The sequence below is a fragment of the Dendrobates tinctorius genome, unplaced genomic scaffold, assembly GCF_039654945.1.
Source record: "Dendrobates tinctorius isolate UK_male_01 unplaced genomic scaffold, ASM3965494v1 ptg000127l, whole genome shotgun sequence".
NCBI lineage: Eukaryota > Metazoa > Chordata > Amphibia > Anura > Dendrobatidae > Dendrobates > Dendrobates tinctorius.
The window spans coordinates 1936033-1963058 of NW_027361795.1; the positions used below are offsets into that span (position 1 = coordinate 1936033).

Genomic DNA, 27026 nt, shown 5'->3' on the forward strand with positions numbered 1-27026 from the left:
CTAGCGGCATTCTCATAGATAACACCGGAGTGCTTGGTCCAAATGAGCGCTCTGTTTATGGGAAAGCTGGCCACTATTCTCCAAAACCCGAACTTGACAGCCTCTTAGGCATATATGAGGCTGAGTTCAGGTCAGGTGAGCCGCAGCCAGTTTGTGCATCGTGGTCGAGACATGGACTGTGATACATGGAAGTTTGAATTCAGCCAAAGTTGTAGTCTTAGCCTTTTGGCTAAAATACACTGCAATTGCTGTGAATGAGTATGGTCGAAATGTTGCAAACATTTTTTCATACATTATATCCCTATAAATTTATATGAAAAAAATATCGTAACCTTTTAAAGTGGACCTTTCAGTTCATTTTTTCATTTAAACTGAGTACCTCCCCCTATTGGTACTGCCAACCCTCCATATTTGCATTTACGGAACATTTTCCCTTCTACGACATAGTTGTATTTGATAGGCCAACATCATTGAAGAGAAAAAGCATACAAAGTTGTGTGGTACACGCCCGCTTCAGTTTGAAGGGAAAATGTATATATTACCTTGGAATGAAGCGGCACAGAAGATAAAGAAAAACTCTTCCAGACTCCATGGCGCTGCACCAATTAGAGGACATATTAAATTTAAATAAAAATCCAGTGAAAGGTCTTATTCAACTACCATACTTCCAGACCTACTATAAGCTTTGAAAGTCCAGGGTGTGCAAATGATAATTTACAGTGATGTTCTAAAATGTCATTGCATAGTATAGCAGCTGCAGGAGCAGTTAGTCGACTGTCAAACACAGCCTGACTCCACATGGGAATTCAAAGGGAGGGGCTATTTCTGTCATCCCAATTGCTGTATACATAGCATTGAAAAAGCTCTGTGTATGCAGCAATAGGAGGCACTCCCAGTTCTTCCTCCTCCAGACCCAGTAGATCATGTGATCACTGGGTGTAGAGAGGGAGTAGGAGCTGCTGGGTCTTAGTAGACGCTGTCCGCTCTGCCATGCAGACCAAAGGCTGAATTTGCCCTGTAACCAACACTTTTTAAAATGTATTTCAATGCTCCTTTATGGTCCTAAAAAATGTGAAAAACAGGCCCGTATTTCCTTTATTTTCCCACTGATGTCGTCCAATAGAGTAGAAAAAAAAAGAATATCCAAATTAGGCCCCACATATCATGGGAAAACGAGATGGAAAAATATTCAGTATCGGAACGAGAAAAAATGTTTACAGCTCTATAATCCAAAGGTGTAAAAACAAAAATTGCATTTGTTCAGGAACGGTGGAGAATTACCTGGTCACAAACTGGTAAAACAGCACAACAATCTTGCTATACCAAATGGTGAAACCACCCTGAAATATGCTATCTCATACTGATGGTGGGAGTCCAATCTTTGTGTCCCACTAGTTTGTCTTCTTTAGATTTTGCTCTGCACAGTGAGTGCTATTCATAACTCAGGCTGAGTTTAGGTCCTTACTCAGCCGCAGGTTAAGAGCAGGATTGTAAGGAGAAGAGAAGTCTAATGGGCTTCTGCATTTCGTCAAACACTGAAGATCCTTTCTACATCCTTTCCCAGCAGTGAGGCCACAAATTCAGTCAGGTTCAAAAATGGTATATGTTAGGGAATGTAGATATAAAGTTTGATTTTTTGGGGATAATAGGGGGTGGTTTTTAAATTCATCTAACTTTGTAAAGATTTTTTTTAAAGGGAATCTGTCTCCAGGTATTTGCTACTCCATCTGAGAGCAGTAGAATTTAGGGTCAGTGACCCTGATTCCAGTGATGTGTCACTTACTGGGTTGCCTGGCTCAGTTTTGATAAAATTTATGTTTCTTCAGAATCAGATAAATCAGTTCTCTGACTGCTGAGCTTTATATAACCTTGTCTACTCCACTGATTGGCAGCTTTCTGTGTGTAGACTGTGTATAGGCAAAAAGCTGTCAATCAGTGTTGGGGGCGGGGTTACACAGCTCGTGAATATGGAGGACTATATGGCAGCAGGTTTACTAGTCCTCTAGTGATAACCTCCTGTTGATAAAACAGCAATTTCATCAAAACTACAGCAAGCAGCTTAGTAAGTGACACATCGTTGGAATTAGAGTCTCAGATTAGGTGTCAAAAACCTGGAGAGAGATTCCCTTTAATCCCTTCCCAAGCTATGATGTATAGGTACTTCATAGGTTGTGTCCCTACCTTTAATGCACATCTTTCCTGGCACATAACTGATCTTATCAGCTGACATGTGCCTCCAACAGCTGTGGGTGAAATCTCTATCCTTCCATGGCTGTTAACATGTTAAATACCGCTTTCAATCTCTGACAGTTATCAAAAACTGACATTGCGGATACATGTAACCACCAAAAACAAAAATCTGTGTTTAGCAGGGAGAGTAGCTCCCAGGCATCATATTAATCCTATAGGGAAAAATGGAAAACATTACTCAATAAATAAATAAATATAGTGAGACAGATTGTTAATAAAATTTCTAATTGATTATTTATATCTCACAAATATGTAAAACTGGGTACCTATAACCCTAATGCAATATACAAACAAACGGTTCACGTGGCGGGCTTCTTTGGGGGGCAGTGCCATGCGAAACGCGTGTCGGGGCATCTGACGCAGCGGGCTGCACAGGCCACTCTCTCCCACATGGGTAAGAAAAGCATTTTCTCCTTCTCTGCACTATTACTGGCACTTTAAAAACTGCCCAATGGATGGTGCTGACACTTGATCTTATACTCATTTGGCACCACCATTGCTGAACTGTTACTATCGTCAGTGCTAATATTACCAAATTAGTGATTTTTCTAATTGGTGTCTTATGAGTGACATGTAAGCCCTCCAGTGCATCTGTATTTTGTTTCTTCCCCCCCCTCCTCTTTCTCTGTACTTGTTTGTATATTGCATTAGGGTCATTGTTACCCAGTTTTACATATTTGTGAGATAAGAAAATTTCTAATTGATTATTTATAACAATCTGTTTCACTATTTTTATTTATTGAGTAATGTGCTCTGTTTTTCCCTATAGGATTAATTTCAATCTCTGACGGCAGCGATAACCAGCTGCGCATCATAAGACACGCCCGTCGGCTCCCCTGTCACATGATCACGGGGCGCCGATGGGTTGTCATGAAAGCCGGACGTCTGCAGAAGACCCCCATGCTTGTCATTGCAGATGTCCTATGAATGCTGGCCTGGCCGGCGTTCATAGGAGATTAGGATTTGTGCTACACATAGCAGGGCTGGAATTTTTTTTCAGTTTTCCAGTACATTTCATGGTAAAATCAATACTGTTGTCCCAAAGTACAACTCGTCCCTTAAAATACAAGCCCTTACAACACGGCCATCTTAACAGAAAAATATAAGAGATATGGCTCTGGGAAGAAGGGGAGCAAAAAACAAAAACGCCAAAACAGAAAATCACTAGGTCATGAAGGGGTTAGTGTAGGATAAATTCTAGCGATTTCTCAGGATTATTACATAGGAAAAGTGTACCATAAACAACCAATTCGGCTGAGGCTTTTATTTACTAATTGGCCTCTAAAAATTGAGAAGTACAATCCCATTGGCTTTTATGGGCAGCACATTTTTCCTCTTCACTTGGGTCCTAAGTGGGCATCTTTGGCCATGAAACAGTCCGTTATACGAATGTCCAAAATGCTTTCCTAAAGAATCCCTGATTACGTCCGAGTACAGTCATGGATTAGTTTGGTTCTTTTCTCCTCAGTCCGGACCTGTAAATGGAGTTTTGTAGCCGTTACGAGTTGGTTTCCATAGAGACTTCAGCGTCCCCTTGCTTTTCTCTCCTCACAACAGTAGCTGTTCCCCACTCCCACACAGCCGGAGAAAACAAAGAGACCTTTCTCAGCCACAATGAAGAAGAGAAGATGAGGCCGCCTCTGACCAGCAGGACGACTTCATTCTCCAGAATAACCTTTTATCTGACGCTAATACAAGGAAATCGGACTGCGATCTCAAGTAGGCAAATGGTCCATGAGCGAAGAGAAAGGCTGGAGAGGGAAACCTGCATTACTTCATGCTGTGAATCGGCGGAATCATTGTCTTAGGTAGACACTTGGGTCTATGAGAGGAAATGGAAACCTTTCAGTTACTAATCAACTATGTGTTTTATTAGATGTGAAGAAAGGATTAGGACAAAACTGTTCCCACATACATGGCAGATACAACACAAGTTCATTCTTCATTTATTTTTGGGGTCCGTAGCTTAGCCTTTTCAGAAAGGAGACAAGAACCCGGGAGAAGAAACTCTGGTCGTAGAGTAGTCGGACGGACTGAAATAAATATAGTTATACATTATGAAAAAAACCAAATCAACTGATCAGTCAAAATGAGGAAACAGCCACAGCTAACACACCGTCGTTAGTAAATTTTGTTGAGTTCAGAATCGTTGGGGGATCTTACAGCTGAGTGGGTATGGTCAGTCTGGTGACCGTCAGACGTGGCAGATGGGTTGTAAAGTTTGGATGCAGATTCCATTTTAAAACCCATGGAAATTTAAAGCACATTAAGGCCTCATTCAGACATCCGATTTTCACGTATATGTTCTATCACGGATAGGACACGTAGCCATAATTGTCTATGGGGCTCTTCACATGTCCAGGTTATTTTTTCAGGCTGTGTATCCATAAAAAAATTTCACAGAGACATGTCCGTTTTTCTATCGACTTTATGGATAAAAATCATACAAGTCTGTGGGTCCTTGAAAATCACAAACTAAACACTGATGAAAATAGGATCAAAAACAAGTAACTAATATAGCATATTATAAATAGTGCTTCTAATTTATCATATAACTACCCTTGTCTCTTCTCTTGTCTTGACCTTTAACCCTCTTCCCTAATACAGGCTTTTCTTCCCTTTCCCTGCCCATTTCTTTCCTATTCCCTTTTTCCTTTCCTCTTAGTATAACAATTTTCATATATAAGTATCCTTCGTGTGTATTGTATTCCCTCCCCCTAACAAAGCTTAGATAAAAACAATTTGATGAAAAACATTTTTTTTATGTATGTGAAACATCATGGATGGCTGAATGAGTCCTTAAAGGGTTATTCCCATCTTCATAGATGGATATTGTGAGAAAGTACTTGTAAAGCATTTTTGCTATTTACCGCCTATTAAAATTTGTAGCCATTCTTGAGTTATTAACACTTCTCTTTTGTTTCCAGCTCATTGCCTAAGACACCAACCCCCTCAGCTGCTTAGCTCGTAAACTATATACCATATATCAAGAACAGCTGAAAAATTGAATAAATGGTTCATTTCAAAACTGTGTATTTACAAGCGCGTTCCGACAATACCAATTTTTCAAGATGGGAATAACCCTTTAAATTTTCATAGTTTTCCAAACCTCCTCTACATAAAATGGAAAAATTTACGCAAATTTTTGGAAACATTGAAGATTGTAAATTTGACAGCAATAAATCGTTTGGAATGATGACTGTGGATTTCACCATTTGTGGATTTTGCTGTGTATGGAAAAACGACCTCCTCTGAAGGCAATGTTTAGGAGCACGGCCATGTTCATGATAAATTGCACGCTATATTGACGCAAAACTCTTCTGCATTGAGTGTCACATCCACCTCCCACCCAGATCCATATGCACATGCATTATATATATTGTCTGCCTGAAGTGCACTACCTCTATATGGCGCCTGTATGTTACCGATCCTAAACCTGACCTTCATTCACTTCCCTCTCACTGCTTTGTGTACAGGACAACAGAGGGGATTAAATAGGGCCCTCTAGTATATTGTTTTGTTCCTCTGTTATTCCTGATAAAACTGTATGAATAAATTTACAGTTGTTGGTGTGTCCCAAAGCAATGTGAAACTGTCCAATCAGTGTCATTTCTGTCGGGACACGCCCCTTTAACACGGGGCATGATAACGTCCAGTTATCGATATATTCACATATAGTCGAGGAGGAATAGCACAATGTAAAGCGTATCCAGCATTGGTATATCATGGGGAATAAACAGATATGTCAGGCGAGCTGTCGGGTCCCTTTACTGGGGTTGTTCCCTACTTGGTAAACCCCTCCTTAAATGCTGTAGTCCCCAGAGTAAAATAAACTTATATTCACGTCCTATACCAGTGCTGTCCCAGCGATGTCAGCACCGTGTCTCCCAGCGCTCGCATAAAATTATGTCAAGTGAGAGCTGCAGCCCATCAGTGGCCACTGATGGGCTGCAGCACATCCATCTTCACCACATGTCAGAGTCCAGTGGAAATGTGAGTAATGTAAGAAGTGGAAGCCGGAGGCGAGTATAAGGTTTTATTTTACTCGGGGGACTACGGCATTTAAGAATGGCTTATTGGACATCCCCTTTAAGTGAGTACAAAGCACAACGTCAGTGATGCAGGCCATTCATGATGACTATATGGAATGAACATTTTAGGGACTTGTTAGGTTAGGCATTATTTTGGGTTTTTTTAAGGGGCAACACATAATGAAAACATTTCAGAACTTAAAATAAATAAGTTAAGAATCACAGCATTCAGTCAGAAAAGAGAAACGAGACCATGACAACAGTGTTCCCAGGTCATGGATGCATCGATCTCATCTGGCGACGTTCTCAAGTGCTGAGCTTGCCTTTATATTGTCAGTGTGCTGGATCCCCCTGGATTAGTAGCTGGTTCTGAGATGAACGCAGGCGTCCCAGGAACCTTCGTTTCATATAGTTTTGTATTCATTTTTGGAGAGATACCTTCTTTTTAAGTTTCAACAACAAATACTCAGAAAACACCCAGGATTTGGCTTGAGCTGTATTAAGCACATTTTCTGTTTCTTACTAAACACTTTAATTTAGGCTTTATCGCCATCTCAGTACTATCCCGTGGGGCAGCCTGGCCGCCGTACACAGGGATGACACTTTTCTTATGAAGATATACAGTACATATATAAAGCAATGGAATAGAGTTTTACCACTTATCATAGAATTTCTAAAGCTACTTAACAACTTTGGCCAACATGGCAGCCCTAAATGTACAATGGTGCAAGTAGTTTCCCATAAGGATATAAAGTAGTCACATGCAGCAAATTTATTTCAGAACTTTCTGCAGATCTCCCTTTCATCTAAAAGAGATTTGCATAAATCTATGTATAATGCAGATTTTAAAGGGAACCCGTCATTAGATTCTTGCTGCCCGTACCAGAACATGACAGCCAGGCTCTGGTTCATGCCATATTTGGTTTAGGTAGAATGAATCTACTGACATGTTCCCTTTAAGTCATGGATATTTTTTGTAAAAAATCAGCTTAAAGGGTTATTCATTGGTGACAGTTGTTAGACTGGTGAGGGTCTTACCACCCGGACCTCCACCATTTGCCAGAACTTGAGTCCCACACACACACATGCGAAGACTGGGTGCACGCACCCTGCTACTCAGTTCAAGCCTATGTCACAGCGTTGCACTCCCTTCCTTTCTTCAGTGCCACAGGGATCTGTCACCAGGTCAAAAGTGACCAGTTTGTGCTCTCGTTTTTTAAACTTCTCCCCTTAATATTCTTTTTTTTAACCTGCCATATAGTTCCAGCGATACGGGCCTTTTTATTTAGTGCTCATTTTTGTGGTCTTTTGAAATGGGACGTGGTCACAGGATTATCTGGGACGGGTCTTTGGGCTGCTCTACATTATTACCTTCTGAGCCATGACATCTTGTAAATACCCTAAAAATTAGCATTAAATAAAAAGGCCCCTATCTCTGGGACCGTATGGTGGATTTAAAAAAATAAATACTGGAATTCACAGCGGGAATAAATTAAGAATAAAGACTGGGCTTTTTTTTAACCTGGTGACAGGTCCTCTTTAAATGGAGCACCATGACCTATGGTTCAACCAGGCCCTTCCTGACTTCATTTTTGAAGCCAGGGAAGCATGAGGGAGACAGTGGTGGAACTGACCCCAATCTAACAATATAGGTGGATAGGTGAAGACTTCTTTAGACCAGAATATCCTCTTAATGGGGGGGTTTCTAGTCATCTGCGCCCTCTAGGTTGTATTGTGTTGTTTAGTCCAATCTGTCCAGCACTGACATTGCACGTCACTCTTTCCCCATTCATTCCATTCTGGCCTCCTGAGACATCTCCTGACTGTGTTATTCCAGTTGTCTTCCATTTGCCTTGTCCTCTTGTTAGGTGATGAGGATGGGGTGGGTCACTACCAGTTTCTACGAGGTTTGCATTCATTCTCTCTTAGCAGGGGGTGCCCAGATGTTGTGCCGAGTCATTTACACTATATGGAGGATTGAGAGGCTCCATTTTTGCACTGTTCTCCTCAGCTTTATGTTCAGCGCCTGGTTTGGCCTCATCATCATCGCAGCAACAGCAGCAACAGTCCAGGAAAGCCTGTCCTAGTGGTTTAGAGATGCATAAGAGGAGGACGGGTGTCACTGCAGACTTCAGGAATAAGAAAAACTGAGTGATAAGCGTCAAGAGGTTCTCGGGGAGGTCCAGATTGGTGTAGGCCACCAAGATATTGGTGATGTTTTCAGGGAGGATGCACACTCCATATACAATGGCTAACCCTGCCACAATCCAGCTCAGCTGACGCTGACACTGGCTATTTTTCATATTCTTTGTGTTTCCAACAATTCGCAAAGTCACCAGTAGCGATGTCATTGTAAAAAGGAGGGGTAGGCAGAAGTAGCATCCAAGGAACCACCACATGCGGGCATGCTTGTATGTCAGCACTAAGGAGTGCAGAAGCGGCAGCTGATCCGGAGAGGGGTGCATCACACAGGAATCACTGATTAACCCTGACACTGGCGAGCGCTCCTGGTTCAGCTGCCACAGTAGGATTTCAGGAAGCGCAAGAGTTAAGGAACCGATCCAGATAACCGCCACCTTTCCCAGGATGGCTTGGCATTGCTCCACTGGTCTTGGAGGGAGCTGGGATGAAGTTATCGACTGAAAGCGATCTATGCCCAGTGCACATAGGGAGAATGTTGTAACGCCAAGGGAAGAAACCTAGACCAGAAAAAATAAAAGAAATACATTTTCAAGCCTTGATTCATTGATGATGATGCTGACATTAGATTACACATTACTAGATCAAAAATTGCTGCTATAACCTGTCCAAGCTAAATGTAATTAGTAAGTCAAATTAGTAATCTTGCAATTCACAAATTGGCCACTGGGGCTATTGTAGACTCATACTTCCTGTTTTTTTCATGAAGTGTTTACAGCAGGTTCATTATCATCAAGGGCAGCATTACAATGTCAGGTAATACGTCTATGCACGGCTGATAACACAGGATCCCCATGGCCCCATGTGTCGCAGCTGTTAGACAGCTATAAAACGTGGGGATTGCCACAGCTTATCAGGCAACCCCTGCATGTTGTATGGCTGTCACCAGTTTTTTCGTGTATGAACCAATAACACCACCTTTCTCAGCGCCTGGGCTTCATTCCAGAAAGTTGTATAGGACGTCCTGCCCCCCACTCCCTTCCTTGTATGGCCCCAAGAAAACTTTTGATTTACTCTCAGGGGGAGTATACGGTGGGTCAGGACATAGTGGTGGTATTGGTTCATATATAAAACCCCTCCCTTTAAGGTGGCCTTGGTAGCATTTTCTACAAGTATATCCCGTATTTGTGTGAAGATGGAATCACTGATTATGTTTGTGAAGAACCTAAAGTGGTCGCCCCCTTTCAAAAAACTCTTCCTCATAGGCTCATTTACCTGTAAAAAAACAAAAAAAACTGAGCTCCATTTAGCCTCCCTGTAACCAGCAGCGAGTCTCCAGCATCTGTACCCGGTCTCTGTTGTTCGGCTGCAGCGGTGATGTAATATAGACAGCGCTGCAGCCAGTCGCGACACTGACTGATTCCTGATTTCTACATTGAGCTCAGTGGCTGGCTGTAATGCTCTCGACATGTGATATCACAACCGCTACCAGACCACATTGATCGTAGTGGGGGTGGAGACACTACACTGGACCCACGGAGGGGAACTAAGGCTGCAAATGTAACCATAGGGGGTGCAGGGGTAGCAGTCAGAGTGGCCCCAAATGCTGTCTGACACAGAAGAAGCCCACTCATTCTAAATGGCACATCGTAAGGTGGGGGGCCTTGTGTCCAAGTCTACATTGGGGCCTAGGAGCTTTGAGCTAATCCTCTGGATGTGCTTCTTTATTGTACAGGGTGGGCCATTTATATGGATACACCTAAGTAAAATGGGAATGGTTGGTGACATCAACTTCCTGTTTGTGGAACATTAGTATATGGGAGGGGGGAAACTTTTCAAGATGGGTGGTGACCATGGCGGCCATTTTGAAGTCGGACATTTTGGATCCAACCTTATTTTTTCCAATCGGAAGAGGGTCATGTGACACATCAAACTTATTGAGAATTTCACAAGAAAAACAATGGTGTGCTTGATTTTAACGTAACTTTATTGTTTCATGAGTAATTTACAAGTTTATGATCACTTATAAAATGTATTCCAAGTGCTGCCCATTGTGTTGGATTGTCAACGCAACCTTCTTCTCCAACTCTTGACACACTGATAGCAACACTGCAGAAGAAATGCTAGCACAGGCTTCCAGTATCCGCTGTTTCAGATGCTGCACATCTCGTATGGCCCACCCTGTATTTGTAAATGCCTATTATTCTATGGTTAAGCTTTATTTATCTAATCCTGGAAAGAACCCACATAGCTCCAATACTATCACTGACAAGGCCCTGTCTTCGCCAGTCCTTTAAATGGAATCTGTTACCAGATTCCCCATCTGAGAGCAGCTTGATGTAGGGACAGATACCCTGACTCTAGCACTGTATCACTTACTGGACTGTTTGCTTCAGTTTTGATAAAATCACTGTTTTATCTGCTGTAGATCTAGCAATTCTCTTAATGCTGAGCTCTATATAACCGACAACACTGATTGACACTGAATGTACGCTCTGCATAGGTAGAAAGCTGCCAATCAGTGGTTGGGGCAAGGTTATACAGTGCTCATGAATATGGAGGACTACATGGCAGCAGGTGTACTAGTCCACTGGTGATAATCTCCTGCAGATGAAATAGTTATTTTATCAAACGTAAATGAAGCAGCCCAGTAAGTGACACATCACTGGAATCATGGTCTCTACCCCTTCATCTTGCTACTCTTAGATTAGGTGCCAAAAACCTGGTGACAGATTCTCTTTAAATGACTTGATAGTAATTCCAATACAGCTGGACTGAGAACAAGCAGTATCGATGGGGACAAATATCTTTTAGTCAGTACATATCTAGGTTTCATTTGTACGTGTTATTATTCTGATCATAGTGTTTAATCTAAAAATTCATAAGAGTGTCCTGTTTGCATAATACATAAATGAAGAAGAAACTTACCTCCATAAAGGGTACGATGCGGCAGGACAGGACCCCCAGAAGTCTGCGATGTGTGATCTCTTGGAAAACAACAACGGGCAAACAGAAGAAGAGAAGCAGAAAGTCCCAGAGGGCGACACCGGCCAGAATGGAGTCCCAGGCGCTTTTCATAGACATGCTGTGCCACACGATGCACATGATGGACAGGTTGCCAACGATGCCCACAGCAAACACCACCAGTGACAGCAGGAGCACTCCGTACGCACTCAGGGAGTTCTCACTCAGAGGATACAAGGAGGTTTTCAGCTTTGGTCCCCAGGTCGGTGATTGTGACGATCCGTTCTGCATCCGATTCACGTCTGGTAATCCGGTGGTTGGGGAATAGATGAGTCTTGGGTAGCCTAAATTCCCAGCATCTTTTTTGGATCCTTCTCCCTGTGACCCTCTCCTGACTCTAGTTTTGGAAGCCGCATGTACTGCTCTTGTGTGTCTGGATCCTTCGTTACAAGCGCTGCTCCTGATGATAGTCAAATGTAAAAACAGAAGGAACAGAAGAGAATCCAATAAAACCCCTGAAAGTTTCATACTTGCAAAAAGACAAAAAAAAATCCGTCTTTACAGCAGAGAGGAGAGTGCTGAGATCAAGCAGTGATACTGTGCCGAGAAACTCAATAGAGTAACACAAAGGAGCACTTATCCCTCTGTGAATGCTGCACAATGTCTTTCCCACATGACCTGATACTGTGCCAGACACTTTCCTCATTCCCTATTTACATACATTGTGTACCAGCCTCTGCTGTCTGCTCTCTGCCGCCTCCTAGTGGTGGAACTTAGAGGTCTTTAGTGCCATGCATTTCAGCTAATAATGTGGAAAAGCTTGACAACGTATACAGTATATAAATAAAAATAGGTTGGCTCAGTGGTTAGCATGTGGCTCAGTGGTTAGCACGTTGGCTCAGTGGTTAGCATGTGGCTCCCTGGTTAGCACGTTGGATCAGTGGTTAGCATGGTGGCTCAGTGGTTAGCACATTGCGTGCCAGGGTCCTGAGTTCAGGACGTTTGAATGTTCTTCCCATGTTTGTGTGCATTTCATCCCACGCACCAAGTACATAATGATAAGAATTGTAGATATGTAGGACAGTGATAATAATGTCTGTAAAGCGCTGTAGAACATATTAGCGCTTCATATATAATAATAAACATATCATAAGCCCTGTGTAATGTAGGAAACATTCTACCATAAGATAACACAGCAGTACTGTGGCATGTAAAAGTTTATGCATCCCTTGTCAATAATACTGTTATTGTGAACAGTTAAGTTTACATACCCTGGCAGAATTTTTGCTTTCTTGGCCTTTTTTCAGAGAATATGAATGATGACACCAAAACTTTTTCTCCACTCATGGTTAGTGGTTGGGTGAAGCCATTTATTGTCATACCACTGTGTTTTCTCTTTTTAAATCATGACAACACGAAACATCCAAATGACCCTGATCAAAAGTTCATACACCCTGCTGATTTTGGCCTGATAACATGGACAGAGGTTGACACAAATGGGTTTGAATGGCTACTAAAGGTAACATCCCCACCTGTGACCTGTTTGCTTGTAATCAGTGAGTGTGCATAAAAGCTGAGTGAGTTTCTGGGATCCAGACAGACTCTTGCATCTTTCATCCAGCCACTGACGTTTCTTGAGAAAGCCATAGAATCAACGGATCTATGGGAAAAGGTAGTTGAACTGTATAAAACAGGAAAGTGATTCAAAAAGATATCCATGAATTGATAATGCGAGTCAGCAGTGTTCAAACTGTGATTAACGAATGGAAAATCAGGGGCTCTGTAAAAACAAAACCACTGTCAGGTAGACCAACAAAAATTTCATCCACAACTACCAGAAAAATTGTTCAGGATGCAAAGAAAAACCTACAAATAACATAAGCTGAAATACTGGACTCTCTGAAAACTAGCAGTGTGGCTGTTTCAAGATGCACAATAATAAGGCACTTGAAGAAAAATGGGCTGCATGATCGAGTCACCAGATGAAAGCCATTCCTGGGCAAATGCCACAAAGTATCTTGCCTACAATACACAAACAGCATAGAGACAAGCCTCAAAACTTCTGGAACAAGGTAATTTGGAGTGATGAGACCAAAATTGAACTTTTTGGCCACAACCACAAACGTTACATTTGGAGACAGGTCAACAAGGCCTATGATGAAAGAAACACCATTCCTACTGTAAAGCAGAAAGATGGATCGCTGATGTTTTGGGGATGCCTGAGCTACAAAGGCACAGGAAACTTGGTCAAATCTGAACGAAAAATGAATGCAGCACATTATCAACAAATACTGGAGGCAAATTTGCAATCATCAACCCGGAAGCTGTGCATGGAAGTACTTGGATGTTCCAACATGACAACGATCCAAAACACAAGGCCAAATCAATCTCTCATTGGCTACAGCAGAACAAAGTGAAGGTTCTGGAGTGGCCATCTTTGTCTCCTGACCTCAAAATCATTGAGCTACTCTTGGGGGATCTCAAGCGCGCAGTTCATGCTAGACAGCCCAGGAATTTACAGGAACTGGAGGCTTTTTGCCAAAAAGAGTGGGCAGCTTTACCATCTAAGAAAATAAACAACTACCACAAAAGACTTCAAGATGTCATTGATGTTAGAGGGGGCAATACACGGTATTAAGACATGGGGTATGTGAACTTTTGATCAGGGTAATTTGGATGTTTTGGGTTGTCATTATGATTTAAAAAGAGAAAACACAGTAGTTTGACAATAAATGGCTTCACCCAACCACTATGAGTGGAGAAAAAGTTTTGGTGATATCATTCATATTCCATGAAAGATAGGGATTTGTGTGTACTCACCATAAAATCCTTTTCTCCAAGCCAATCATTGGGGGACACAGGACCATGGGTGTTATGCTGCTACCACTAGGAGGACACTAAGTGAAAACACAGAAAAGTTAACTCCTCCTCTGCAGTATACACCCACCCACAGGCTGAGGCTGAACCAGTTCGGTAACAAAGAAGTAGGAGTTTCAAACAAATAACAGTAACAATAACAATAAATTATGTCAAAACTAAGATTAAGCAATAAGCCAGTAGGCTATCAGGGTGGGTGCTGTGTCCCCCAATGATTGGCTCGGAAAAAAGGATTTTACGGTGAGTACACAAAAATCCCTATTTCTCCTATGCCTCATTGGGGGACACAGGACCATGGGACATCCTAAAGCAGTCCCTGGGTGCGGAGCAACACAACTGCTAAAAATCCCATGTACCACTGGCTTACAGATGTGGTACTGTCAGTTGCAGAATGCGCTTGCTGCATCTGCTGAGGCCTAAAAATGTATGTGAAAGAGTTTTGTAAAAGTATGCGAGCTGGACCCAGTCGCAGCTTTGCAGGCCTATTCTGCTGACGTCGATGTCGAACAGTCCAAGAGGAGTCCATTGACTGAGCAGAATACGCCGTAATCCCGACTGGGACAGGTGTGCCCTTGACACAGTAGGGGTCCTAAAAAGCGGAGCGAATCCACTCGGCTAGTGTGGCGTTTGAAGCGGCTAGGGCCGTGCTATGCCCCTCTGAAAGCCCTAACTGGACATCTGACTTGCGCAAGGAAGATGTCCGAGAGATGTACCATCTAAGAGCCCTAACCACATCCAGAGTGTGTAGAGCTCCCTCGATACGATGGACTGTTAGTCTTTGTTAGCCTTTTTGGACTTGAGACATAGTGTACCCATAGAGGCTGTAGACATAATGTTGCCACATATTGCAGCGGAAGTGTATAGCACTTGCCGAGAAGGGGTGAATGTCATCTGCTGGGGCGCAGTACAGGTTACCCAGGTCCTGTTCTTGTTTCCCAGGGGGAGAAGGGTGCCTTCGCGATCCCTGCTCCAAACTTGCTGACTCCTTCCAGCCTTACTGCCAATTAATGCCATCCTCAGCCATCAGGAAGCAGGCTGAGAGAAAAAAATCATGGCCCCCCGAGAATAGGAGAGCGCTTCTCGTTCAGGACGAGAAGTGCCAGAAACGTGGGCCGGCACACTCGCGGTGGGCGGAGCTAATGAACTGCGGCCTAGCCTGACTAGAAGCCGGGAGCTAAATTTCTGCCGGCTGCCGGCGATGCGCGTCGGCTGAGGGGGAATCGTGGCCGGAAACCGGAATAAGCGCCGCTGGGTACCGGATCATCACTCCCTCTCCTCCCCAGGGACCAGGACCCACTGCCTCTTGCGTGGACATGTCGGCCCGGAGACCCCCGTCATACTCACGGAGGTGGTGTAGCAGAGCTGGAGCTGTGCTGTCATTAAAGATATAGTCCTCAATCGATCCTCCCTTTAGAGAGGGGGATGGAGAGGTTGCCTCCTGTATTGTCGTCCACTCAGGGGGTCTGCTCCGTGAAGTAGTGGGGCTGCAGCGTCATTACATGGGGGCCTTGTTTGGCTATGTACCTGGCTCCGGGGACCTCTTGGAGATGTGGGGAAATCGGGACCGTGCAGGAACCGTTGCCCGTAAGTGAGCCCAGGCATGACCCCTTCGTCGCAGGAGAGGATACAGGGAGGTATACTCTGCGTTCTCGCCTGTTGATGGTTCGGGGGAGATCGGACCCTAGAAAGGATCCGTTGCCCCCTTAACTCCGTTAAATAAAAAATAAAAATTTACAGAAAAAAATTAAAAATAAAAACGTCAGGATCTGAAGCCAGACCCAAGTGCCTCCTACAGACACTAAGCAAGAACTGGTTCAGCCTCAGCCGTGGGCGGGTGTATACTGCAGAGGAGTTAACTTTTCTGTGTTTTCACTTAGTGTCCTCCTAGTGGCAGCAGCATAACACCATGGTCCTGTGTCCCCCAATGAGGCGTAGGAGAAAAGGCCAAGAAAGCAAAAATTCTGCCGGAGTATGTAAACGTTTGAGCACAACTGTAATAGCATGGAGAAATATACAGACTGTTTAATTGGGCTAGAAACTAGATGAAACATGCGATTATAGGGCACACTCCACTCGTCATATTTCGGGCAAGCAGGAATCATCTTTCTACTGATATTGTGCAATAGTTAAAGCAAGAAACACTGAATGCGTTTTTCAGTCATTACAACCTAGCAAAACCATTTATTCACCACTTATTGCACGTGTTGTATGTTGTTTACAGATTAAAGGATGTAAGTCACTTATACTGGAAAAGGGGGCACACATGTGGGCTGCTTGCATGTAGTAGAACTCTTTCATTCTTGAAGGTGCACAATATTTCACTAGCAGGGACTTAAAGGGGATTTATCACAGTATTATTTTTTTTTTAACCATGGATTAAATAATAAATGGATCCTGCACAGACCGCAACAGAGGTCTCCACTGGCTAACCACTACAGAAAATGACAGACTGTAGCGGTCCTGAGACTTCTGAATGGGCAGTCACTGCTTCCAGAGTGGCCTGAACTGGATCCACATGAGCACTTAAAAAGTGAGCATTAGTGATGAGCGAGCATGCTCAGGTTCTATCAGAGTATCTTGGACGTGCTTGAATAATATGTTAGAGTCCCCGTGGCAGTATGTCTCGTGGCTGTTAGACATCCTCAACACATGCAGGGATTGCCTAACAGCTGCGAGACATGCAGCTGCGGGGACGCAAACATATTATCCGAGCACGCCAAAGGCACCCAGTTAGCACACGAGCGTTCTTGGATAACACCTTATCCCAGCACAGCCGCTCATCACTAGTGAGTATGACTCTGTTTATTATTTGTTTTCCAAATGTTTTGAGTTTCAATAAATGGGGAGGATGGGGGAGGAAAGATGGGAGGAAAAAAGGGGGGGGGGAATGCAAAGGGAAAGAAGGAAAGAGGAAGGACAATAAAGTCCAAATATAAAGAAGACATAAAATGAAACAAGTTAATGCAGAAGCATATTATCCAGTGAATTATTACAAAGGTAGGTATTTAAGCATATAATATATTAATATATATGTTCCAAAGACGCAAACACAAGGGGCCTTAGGCAGGTGCACTCTGGGTGAAGACTTACGAGAACAACTCCAGCCATCTAGCCCATTTCCTAGAATATTTAGCAAATTGATCATGCACATTTGCAAATTTCAATTCAAAAGAATGATGAAGGCTAAGTTTTGCTATAATTTCATTAATTTGTGGGGGTTTTAGGTTTTTCCAAAGAAAGGCAATACTATGTTTGGAGACTAGTAAAATGTGCATAATCAATAGCCTGTTAGAAGTAACAATTTTGTCTGCGTCCAGAGAAAGAAGGGCCAGACAAGGAGACAAAATAAGTCGTGTTCCTAGGATAAAATCGATAAGGTTAGAAACCTTTCTCCAAAAGGGAACAATTTTGGGACATTGCCAAAATATATGCAAGATATTTCCTGGCCTTCCACAACCCCTCCAACAGAGCGGAGAATTGTCAGGGTTGATTCCATGAAGTCTAATGGGGGTATAATCTCGTTAAAAGCTTGAAGTGGGTCTCTTGTAGTGATAAGGAAATGGAAGAGGCATACGAGAGGGTACATGCCTGTTCAAGGTCAGAAGGGTCAATTGTCTTGTGCAATTCGGTTTCCCATTTGACAATATTTTGAGTCTTTACCGCTTCAAAGCTATTGTTACACCATTTGTACTTGTATTCAAAACTCCAGAAAATATTATGATCTATATTACAAATAAGGTTAACTGCTGGTTCAGAGATTCTTGGGTAGATAGTAAGGAACTCATGGATTATGTCTTTGAGGATAACGTATTGTAAGAAAGCAGGGGTAGTAGATTGAAATCTTTCCTTGAGTTTATTGTAAGGTGTACAAGTAACGCCATCGTATAAATCTTTAATTTTTTTAAGTCCAAGTTCAGACCAAATGGGGTCAATGGTCTGACTAGACGCTTGAAAGATAACTGATAGAGACAGATTTTTTAATGTGACTTCTTTATTAGAGCCTCTTTTTGGAGCAGAAAATTTTTTCCAAGCTTCAGAAATAGCTTGAAAAATCGGATGAGAATTTGTAATTAATTTTTTATGAAGGAGTTGGTTCAGAATTAGTAGGTGAAGAGGTTTATAATTATTAAAGAACAGTTCTAGTTCATGCCAAGCTGGTGTCGTATCATGAGACCACCAGTATGAGCTTTGACTAAATTTGCAATGTAATAGGCAGTAATATTTGGAGAACCAGCTCCTCCATAAGATTTATGGTTGTATAGAATATTTTTTGCTATTCTGGGTCTTTTGTTATTCCATATAAAAGAGTTTAATGAGGCTTGAAGGTTTGTGAGAGAGGAAGTGGGTATTTTTAAAGGCAGTGAGTGAAGTAGGTATAGGATTTTTGGGAAAATATACAACTTGACCATCATGATTCTTCCCCACCAAGAAACCCATCATCTCTAGATGTACGGAATTCATTAAAAAGCTTTTTAGCAAGCAGCTCTAAGTTTATTTTTATTAGAGAGTTTACGTTTTTGACAAATTTTAGGCCTAGATATGTCAGCCCATCAGTGGCCCACCCCCAAGGTGAGAGGCCCTCAATTTCCTCTTAGTCTGATCCTAGGTTAAAGTATTTTGGATTTTGAGTCGTTTATTTTAAAATAAGAGATTTTAGCAAAAGTCTGGATTAAGGTTTGTAAGGCAGAGATAGAGTTGCTTGGATCTGTGAGGGTAAGAATAATATTGTCTGCATACAACGCTATTTTAAAATCTCTGTGCAAAGTTTGGATTCCCAAGATCTTTGTGCTGTTCCTGATTAGTTGGGCCAGAGGTTCAATAGCTAATGCAAAAAGCAATGGTGACAATGGGCAACTCTGTCTGGTCCCATTAGCTATATTAAACGTAGAGGAAAGATGATTGTTGGAATAAACCCTCGCACCAGGGCCAGAGTACAAAGCTATAATACCTCTCGTGATCTGAGAAGCCATTCCAAATTTTTTGAGAGTTGCTTCTAGATATGACCAATTAAGGCGGTCGAACGCTTTCTCAGCATCAAGAGAGATAACAATGGCCCTGAGTTTGTTCGAGGAAATAAGCTTAATTATGTTAATGAGTCTTCTCCTACCATCTATGGATTGTCTTCCTTTGATGAAGCCTATCTGATCATTGGAAATTAAACTCGGGACGAATTGATTTAGGGCCCCGTCACACATAGCGATCTCGCTAGCGAGATCGCTGCTGAGTCACAAGTTTTGTGACACAACAGCGATCTCACCAGCGAGATCGCTGTGTGTGACAGCGATCAGCGACCAGCCCCCCTGCCGGTATCGCTGTAGGAAACCGCTGGACATTTCTTTTGTTGCTGGTCTCCCGCTGGCCAGCACGCATCGCTGCGTGTGACAGGCGGGAGACCAGCGATCCGCTGGTAACTAACGTACACATCGGGTATCCAAGGGACATGCGTCCCTTAGATACCCGATGTGTACGTTAGTTACCAGAGCGCTGATGCAGGGAGCTGGTAACTAACGTACACATCGGGTATCTAAGGGACGCACGTCGCTTGGATACCCGATGTGTACGTTAGTTACCAGCTCCCTGCATCAGCGCGCTGGTAACTAACGAACACAGCGACGCCGCACGCTCAGCGTCGCTGTGCTGATCGCTGGTGAAGCTGTCTGTGTGACAGCTCACCAGCGATCACATAACGACTCACCAGTGATCCTGACATGTTGATATTATTGTCGGGATCGCTGGTGAGTCGCTATGTGTGACTCCAGCTTTAGTCTATTGGCCAGGATCTTTGCATAAATTTTTACGTCTGTATTGATGAGGGATATAGGTCTATAATTAAAAATTTGGCTAGTGTCAGAATTTGGTTTTGGGATTAAGATAATTGTCGCTTCCAGCATCTCTTTAGGAAATTGACCTGATTGGAAAGTGGAGTTAAATGCTTTGACAAGGTGGGGGGTTAATATATTACTAAAATACTTGAAATAATCATTACTAAACCCGTCTGGGCCGGGTGATTTTAATGTTTCAAGTTTGTTTATGGTATCTAGGACTTCTTGTTCATTGAAGGGAGAAGACAAAAATGATAAGTCTTCAGGGTTAAGCTTTGGAAGGTTCAAGCTGGAAAGAAATGATCCAATCTCTGTTGTAGATGGCTGCATATTGTGGTTGTCTTGGTTGATATTGTACAGATTTTTGTAATAATCGGCAAAAGCTCCTACAATATCTTTAGGGTGGACCAGGGATGTACCATTAGAGGAAGTTATAGTGTCAATTCTATTCCGTTTCCGTATATTCTTAATTCTGTTTGACATGTATTTTGAAGGGTGATTTATAGATAAGTAATGTTTGCATTTTGCTGATCTAATAGCTGAGTCGTAAAAATTGAATATGATTTTCCTTAACTGCAACCTGAGATCAGTAAGTTCTGATAATACAGCTTGTTTGTTAGAGGAAACAGAGGATCGACATAGTTCCTCATCTTTAGATTTAATAGACTGTTGTAGGGTAAGGATTTTATCCCTATTAATTTTTTTTTGTCTGGAGGAAATTTGAATCAAGACTCCTCTCAACACCGCCTTGTGAACATTCCAATATGTAAACGGATTGAGGTTTGATTCGTTTTCACTAAAATAATTTTGTAAGGATGAGCTGATTTCAGATTTGATGGTGGGGTTATGAAGCAGAGAGGAGTTGAATTTCCACATGAATTGGGGATGAATTGGGGACCCTATTATCAGTTCTGCAGTTACCGGGGAATGATCTGAAATAGATTTATTAAGTATGGAGCTGGAGGGGAACCTTGGCAAGAAGACATCTGTGAGTATCAAGTCTATTCTAGAGGCTGACTGATGGCCATCAGAAAATGAGTAAATTCTCTAGATGTGGTGTTCAAACAGCGGAATGAGTTGAATAGCTCGTGATTATAAATCCAGCTGTTCAAGGATTGCGTTTTTTGTCTGCTGGGAGAGGTGGAGTCTAGGACACCATTTGGCACCATATTAAAGTCCCCTAACAAAAGTAGAGTTCCTGATCGTAAGGTGTCTAATTTTTTCATTAGCTTATTCAGGAAGCTAATTAGTCTGATGGTGGGAACATAAGTATTAACTATTGTGAAGGTTTGGCCGTTCAATTTGCACAGGAGAATATGATAATGTCCTTTTTCGTCTTTTACTTCAGAAAGTAATTCAAAGGAAATTGAGTTACTAATCAGGGTTAAAACCCCAGCTTTCTTTCGTGGGCCACAAGATTCAAATACAAATGGGAAATTTTTGAGATTTATAGAAGGCTGGTTGTCTTTTTTGAACTTAGCTTCTTGAAGGCATACAACCTCAGGATGCATCCCGTTAATCTCCCTACAATGGAAAATCTCTTCCAAGGGCTATTTAGCCCCCTGACATTGTATGATACGAATTTTATTTTCATGTTACAAGAATGGCTGGGTTCGCATGAAGTGGGGTAGAGGAAATGCAGAAACCAGAGCGCACCTACCTTTGTAGAACTTAATGATAAATAAAAATGACAGACCACAAGGCTGAAACAGTATAACATCATATATTACATGTGGGTGCAGATAAAAAGAAAACCAACACAATCAGCCCATGGGAAATCAGTGTAGGACACACTGTAATCAATAAGAAGCAGCAAAAGGAAATCAGTGCATAGATGTCCAAGGTATGATAAAATCACAAATCTTTATTAGATAACACAGGTAGAAAAGCACAAACAATGATAAACAAAGGGTGACACAAACAGAAGCAGAGCAAAGGGGTATACAGTGTCAAAAACCTCACTCTGACTCTTATCGTGAGTAAACACCTGGTGGTAAAGGTAAATAAGTATCCAAGTATAAACACCCAATATATAACAGGCAGACCAGTGAAAAGCAGTAAGGGGTAAAATCCCCAGCTGGACAGCCATATAATCAGGGGTGAAGTTACAAAGACACAAAAGCAAGGTACATACCAGGAGGGGAGAGGGGAGAGACACTGAATCCAAAGCTCAGCTGACCCCGACGTACGTTTCGGAAATTATCTTCCTTCCTCAGGGGGCGTGTCAATGGGGTGTTAATTGCGGTTTAAATAGGGGAAGTAAAAACAAGCACCAATCATGAGGGGTGACGCTGACCAATCCCCCCACATCCCCCATCACTGCCTTAGCTGGCACTGATCAGCACGGGGCCCCATGACGTCAGACGCCAGACCACAGGCAGACGGGGCGGGACAGGAAGAGCGTCCACCCACACATGTACAGGAACACGAAAGACGGCCGCGGCCATCTTGGATATGGGCAAAAGGCAGGAAATCTGCCAGAACTGTGAAGGGGAATAGTGAGCGTCCCTGAAAAGACCTTACAAGATAGAAGCGGGCTGAATAGCGCTACAACTAATGAAGTACCCTAATATAACAATGTAGTAATGCATCACCAATTATATACAAATTAATTAATATATAGGGAAGCGCAAATAGGGCATTAACAAGAAATGTAAATGTAAACTAAGTGTATAAATTCCACCTAGGCAGTAAGAATAATCGGTAAGATGAGAGGCAGAGCACATAATATTACAGAGTTAATAACAATAACTAGTGTTCAGTGCCCATACCTATCATATATAATCAAATACATGATTTTAAATACATAAAGCCGCACAAAAGCTGTATACGTGTCAATATATACATCAGTATACACATCCATAATATTGAGCCATAAAATACACCTATATATGGATACAGCAACATCATTAGTCCAGCATTCATAATAATGAGATAGAGAAAAAAAAAATAAGGACTAGGGCACCACCATATTCTCCATGAAAATGTGCCATAAATTAAACTTGCACATAAATACAGAGACATTATTAAACCAACATTCATAGTATTGTGATGAAAAAAAAAAGATGAGGCCTTGAAACCGCCAAATTCTCCATTCAAAATGTGCCATAGAGTAAACTGGCACATAAATACAGAGGCATTATTAGTCCAGCATTCATAGTATTGCGATGAGGGAAAAATGAGGCCTTGAAACCGCCATATTCTCCATACAACAATGGAGGAGTATATGTATCTTCATCTTCCCAAGTAGGATATCCATCCAACCCAGCAAGGAAAGCCACAAGAAAACCATCAGACAGGTGCCTGCAATTAAAACTAAAATAAAAACAAATATTAAAACCAAAGACACAAAGAGTCACCCAACTGGCAGCAGCAGAAAAGGGGATAGAGAGGATAATCATAAAAATGGAGCAAATGACAGACACTCATTAAGACCCCTCGGATGAACCGTTTGCAACTTCCAGATCTACCTGGTTTCCAATTGACCCAGCCTTTTAGATAGGCCCCCACCTCTGATATCTATTCTCAGAGCCTCGATGCCACGCACTTTAAATAAAGATGCGTCACATTTATGATGATCTTTGAAGTGCTTGGGAATAGTTCTCAGGGTGGAGTCATCCATGTGGTCCCGTGCCGCCTGGATCCCCAACACATGCTCCCGCACACGGACCTTTAGTTGGCGTGTTGTAAGGCCAACATAAATAAGATCACACGGACAAGTGGCGTAATAAATTACGTATCTTGTCGTGCATGTGATTCGTTGTTTAATGGTGAAAGTTTGATCACCATCCAAGTTGGTGAAATCATTGCATCGCAATATGTTGGGGCAGGCAACACAGTGACCACATGGAGAACAACCAGCCCAGAGAGTAAAGGAGTCCAGGAATGAGGGTCTAAAACCACCAGAATAGTGACTAGAGACCAAATGGTCTCTTAAATTTTTTGCCCGTCGAAATGCCAAAGACGGTTTTTCGGTGGTGAATTTATTAATGACTGGGTCAATCCGGAGTATAGGCCAGGCCTTTTGTAAAGCCGTCCGAACGGCATTAGATCAGGAGTTGTAAGTGGTAACGAACCTCACAACCTGCCGATCCCTAGACTCAGTACATGACCCCGTTTTATACAGTAAATCTTGTCTAGAAGTATGTTTGGCACGATTAAAGGCTCGCTTCAATGATCTACGGCTGTATCCACGATCTAAGACGCGTTGACGGAGCTCATTTGCACGATGGAAGAAAGTTTCATCCGTCGAACAAATACGACGTAATAGTAAAAATTGTCCGACTGGGACAGATTTAATAATATGTTCTGGATGAGATGACGTGGCGTGAAGTAATGAGTTGGTAGCCGTAGTCTTTCTGAAGATGTCCGTCTGTAAAAACCCGGCAGGGTCCCTCCTAATAGTAACATCTAGAAAATCCAAAGCCTCTGAACTATACGTAAATGTTAAATGGATGTTACGGTCATTGCTGTTCAAAGTGGTCATCAACCGCTCAAGGTCGACGGGCGTGCCTGCCAGATGAAGAAGACATCATCAATGTACCGCGTCCAAAAGGGGACGCGGCCCATTGACGAAACCTCATCTGACAGAAAGAGGTCCCTCTCCCACAGCCCCAGGAATAGGCCCGCATAGGAAGGCGCGAAGGCCGCTCCCATTGCGGTACCCTGGCGCTGCAGGTAGAAGGACTCCTTGAACACAAAGAAATTGTGTGTGAGAGTGAACTCTAATAGCTCCAGCAGAAGGTCCCTTAGGCCTAATGATAGGCCAGATGTATTCAGAAAAAATCTCACGGCTCTCAATCCGTCAGTATGTTTGATGTTAGTATAAAGGGACTCTACATCTGCTGAAACTAAAAGAGTATCACTCTCAAGGCAAAGCCCGTCGACCCTGCGCAGAAGATCCCCAGTGTCACGGAGGAAGGAAGGAAGGCTGGACACAAGAGGTTGCAGATGGTAATCTATCCATTTATTAACATTCTCCAGGAAATTGCCCCGTCCAGATACAATCGGTCGTTCGGGTGGTACGGAGGCATTCTTTTGTATCTTAGGGAGTAAGTACAACGTAGGGATCGCAGGTTCAGATACCAATAATGCTGAACATAGCGGCTTAGTGATAGTGCCGTCCTGCAGAGATCTTTTTAATATAGTTTCCAACTGAGATGAATAGGCCGAGAGGGGGTTATACGTCAACTTCCTGTAGCAGGATTTGTTGTTTAACTGACGAAATGCCTCCCTCTCGTACATCTCAGTTGGCCACAGGACGACATTACCACCCTTATCAGCCGGTTTGATAAGAACACCTGGCAGTTTTTGTAAATATCCCAAAGCTGTCTTTCCTCCCTATTAAGGTTATCTCCAGCAATAAAGCTGGGAATTTTGTACAGTTCATCCGTAACCACCCGGACAAACATATCAATATTGGCACACGAAGATAACGCAGGAAACTTAGTTGATCGTGGGCGAATTGAAGGAGGGATCTTACCTCCATTAGGGCAATTTTCCAAGGAGAGTTCCTCAAGTATCCTAAAAGCCTCCTGTTCCTCCTCTGTGGGAAACAATGTAGAAGCATCATTAGAATCAAAGTACCTTTTGAACAGCAACGACCTAGCAAAAAGATACATCCTTAATAGTCCCAAAAAGGTCAAAGTGAGAGGCTGGACTGAAGGAGAGACCCCTGCCGAGGAGACACAGATCGGCATCAGAGAGACTTAGCTCACTTAAGTTAATCACCTTATTATCACGCTTGGGATGGATCACGTTTCTTCTATACGGATGGAATGTATGATCGCGTAGTCTAGAAGTTTCATTCGTTGCAGTAGTGGATACGGAAGAGAGGTCTGAGTGTCCTCTCAAAGATGACACAGAAAGAGAAGAAGATGTCTTACGTAGATTGGAATGATGGACCACATTCCTTCTCCACATATATACCCTTTTGGACTGATAGTCCTTAATATCACGGTTAAATTTTGCTATTTGATTATCCTGGATTTTTTTAACCAAAGAGTCCATGGATTTGTCTAGATCTTCTTCAAATTTCTGTAATTTGTCTCCTGGACAACCATTGCGGAGCTCATTAAGTGTAGTGTCAATTAACAAATCCAGGCTATCAATGGTGAAGGTATTATGTTCAATTAAACATTGCATAAGAAACATTGAGCAATTATTGCACGACTCCTCCCACTTGGCTATAAAGGTCTCATCCTCAATAGGGAAAGAGGGAATGACTTTTACCCTGAGACCTCTAGGAATCATTTTATTGCTTTTATATTTTTCCAACAAAGACCGATTCCACCATAGTTTAGATCGTTTAGAGAGCAAAATTTTAACAGAACCAAATTTGTCTTCAAAACCACTATCCCCAGATGGCTGCACACCCGCCATGTTGGCGCCAAACACCTGGTCCATTTGTGAAAGCCAAGATTTTTCTTTGGCCCAGAAATCCATGTTGTCAGTCAAAATTCCTGTGCATAACACAGTAAAAATCAATGATAAATAAAAATGACAGACCACAAGGCTGAAACAGTATAACATCATATATTACATGTGGGTGCAGATAAAAGGAAAACCAACACAATCAGCCCATGGAAAATCAGTGTAGGACACACTGTAATCAATAAGAAGCAGCAAAAGGAAATCAGTGCATAGATGTCCAAGGTATGATAAAATCACAAATCTTTATTAGATAACACAGGTAGAAAAGCACAAACAATGACAAACAAAGGGTGACACAAACAGAAGCAGAGCAAAGGGGTATACAGTGTCAAAAACCTCACTCTGACCCTTATCGTGAGTAAACACCTGTTGGTAAAGATAAATAAGTATCCAAGTATAAACACCCAATATATAACAGGCAGACCAGTGAAAAGCAGTAAGGGGTAAAATCCCCAGCTGGACAGCCATATAATCAGGGGTGAAGTTACAAAGACACAAAAGCAAGGTACAT

The 27026-nt window shown here is 42.5% G+C and overlaps 1 protein-coding gene across 1 annotated transcript; it reads right to left on the minus strand.

The window, feature by feature from the left end:
* Positions 1 to 4099: 4099 nt before the first annotated feature.
* Positions 4100 to 12038, minus strand: GPR37L1 (G protein-coupled receptor 37 like 1). The gene is made up of 2 exons (XM_073542426.1): positions 11349 to 12038; positions 4100 to 8980 (listed from the first exon to the last, which is right to left on the minus strand). Exons 1-2 carry the CDS (start codon positions 11910 to 11912, stop codon positions 8207 to 8209), a joined length of 1338 nt encoding a protein of 445 aa, XP_073398527.1. The 5' UTR covers positions 11913 to 12038; the 3' UTR covers positions 4100 to 8206.
* Positions 12039 to 27026: the final 14988 nt, after the last annotated feature.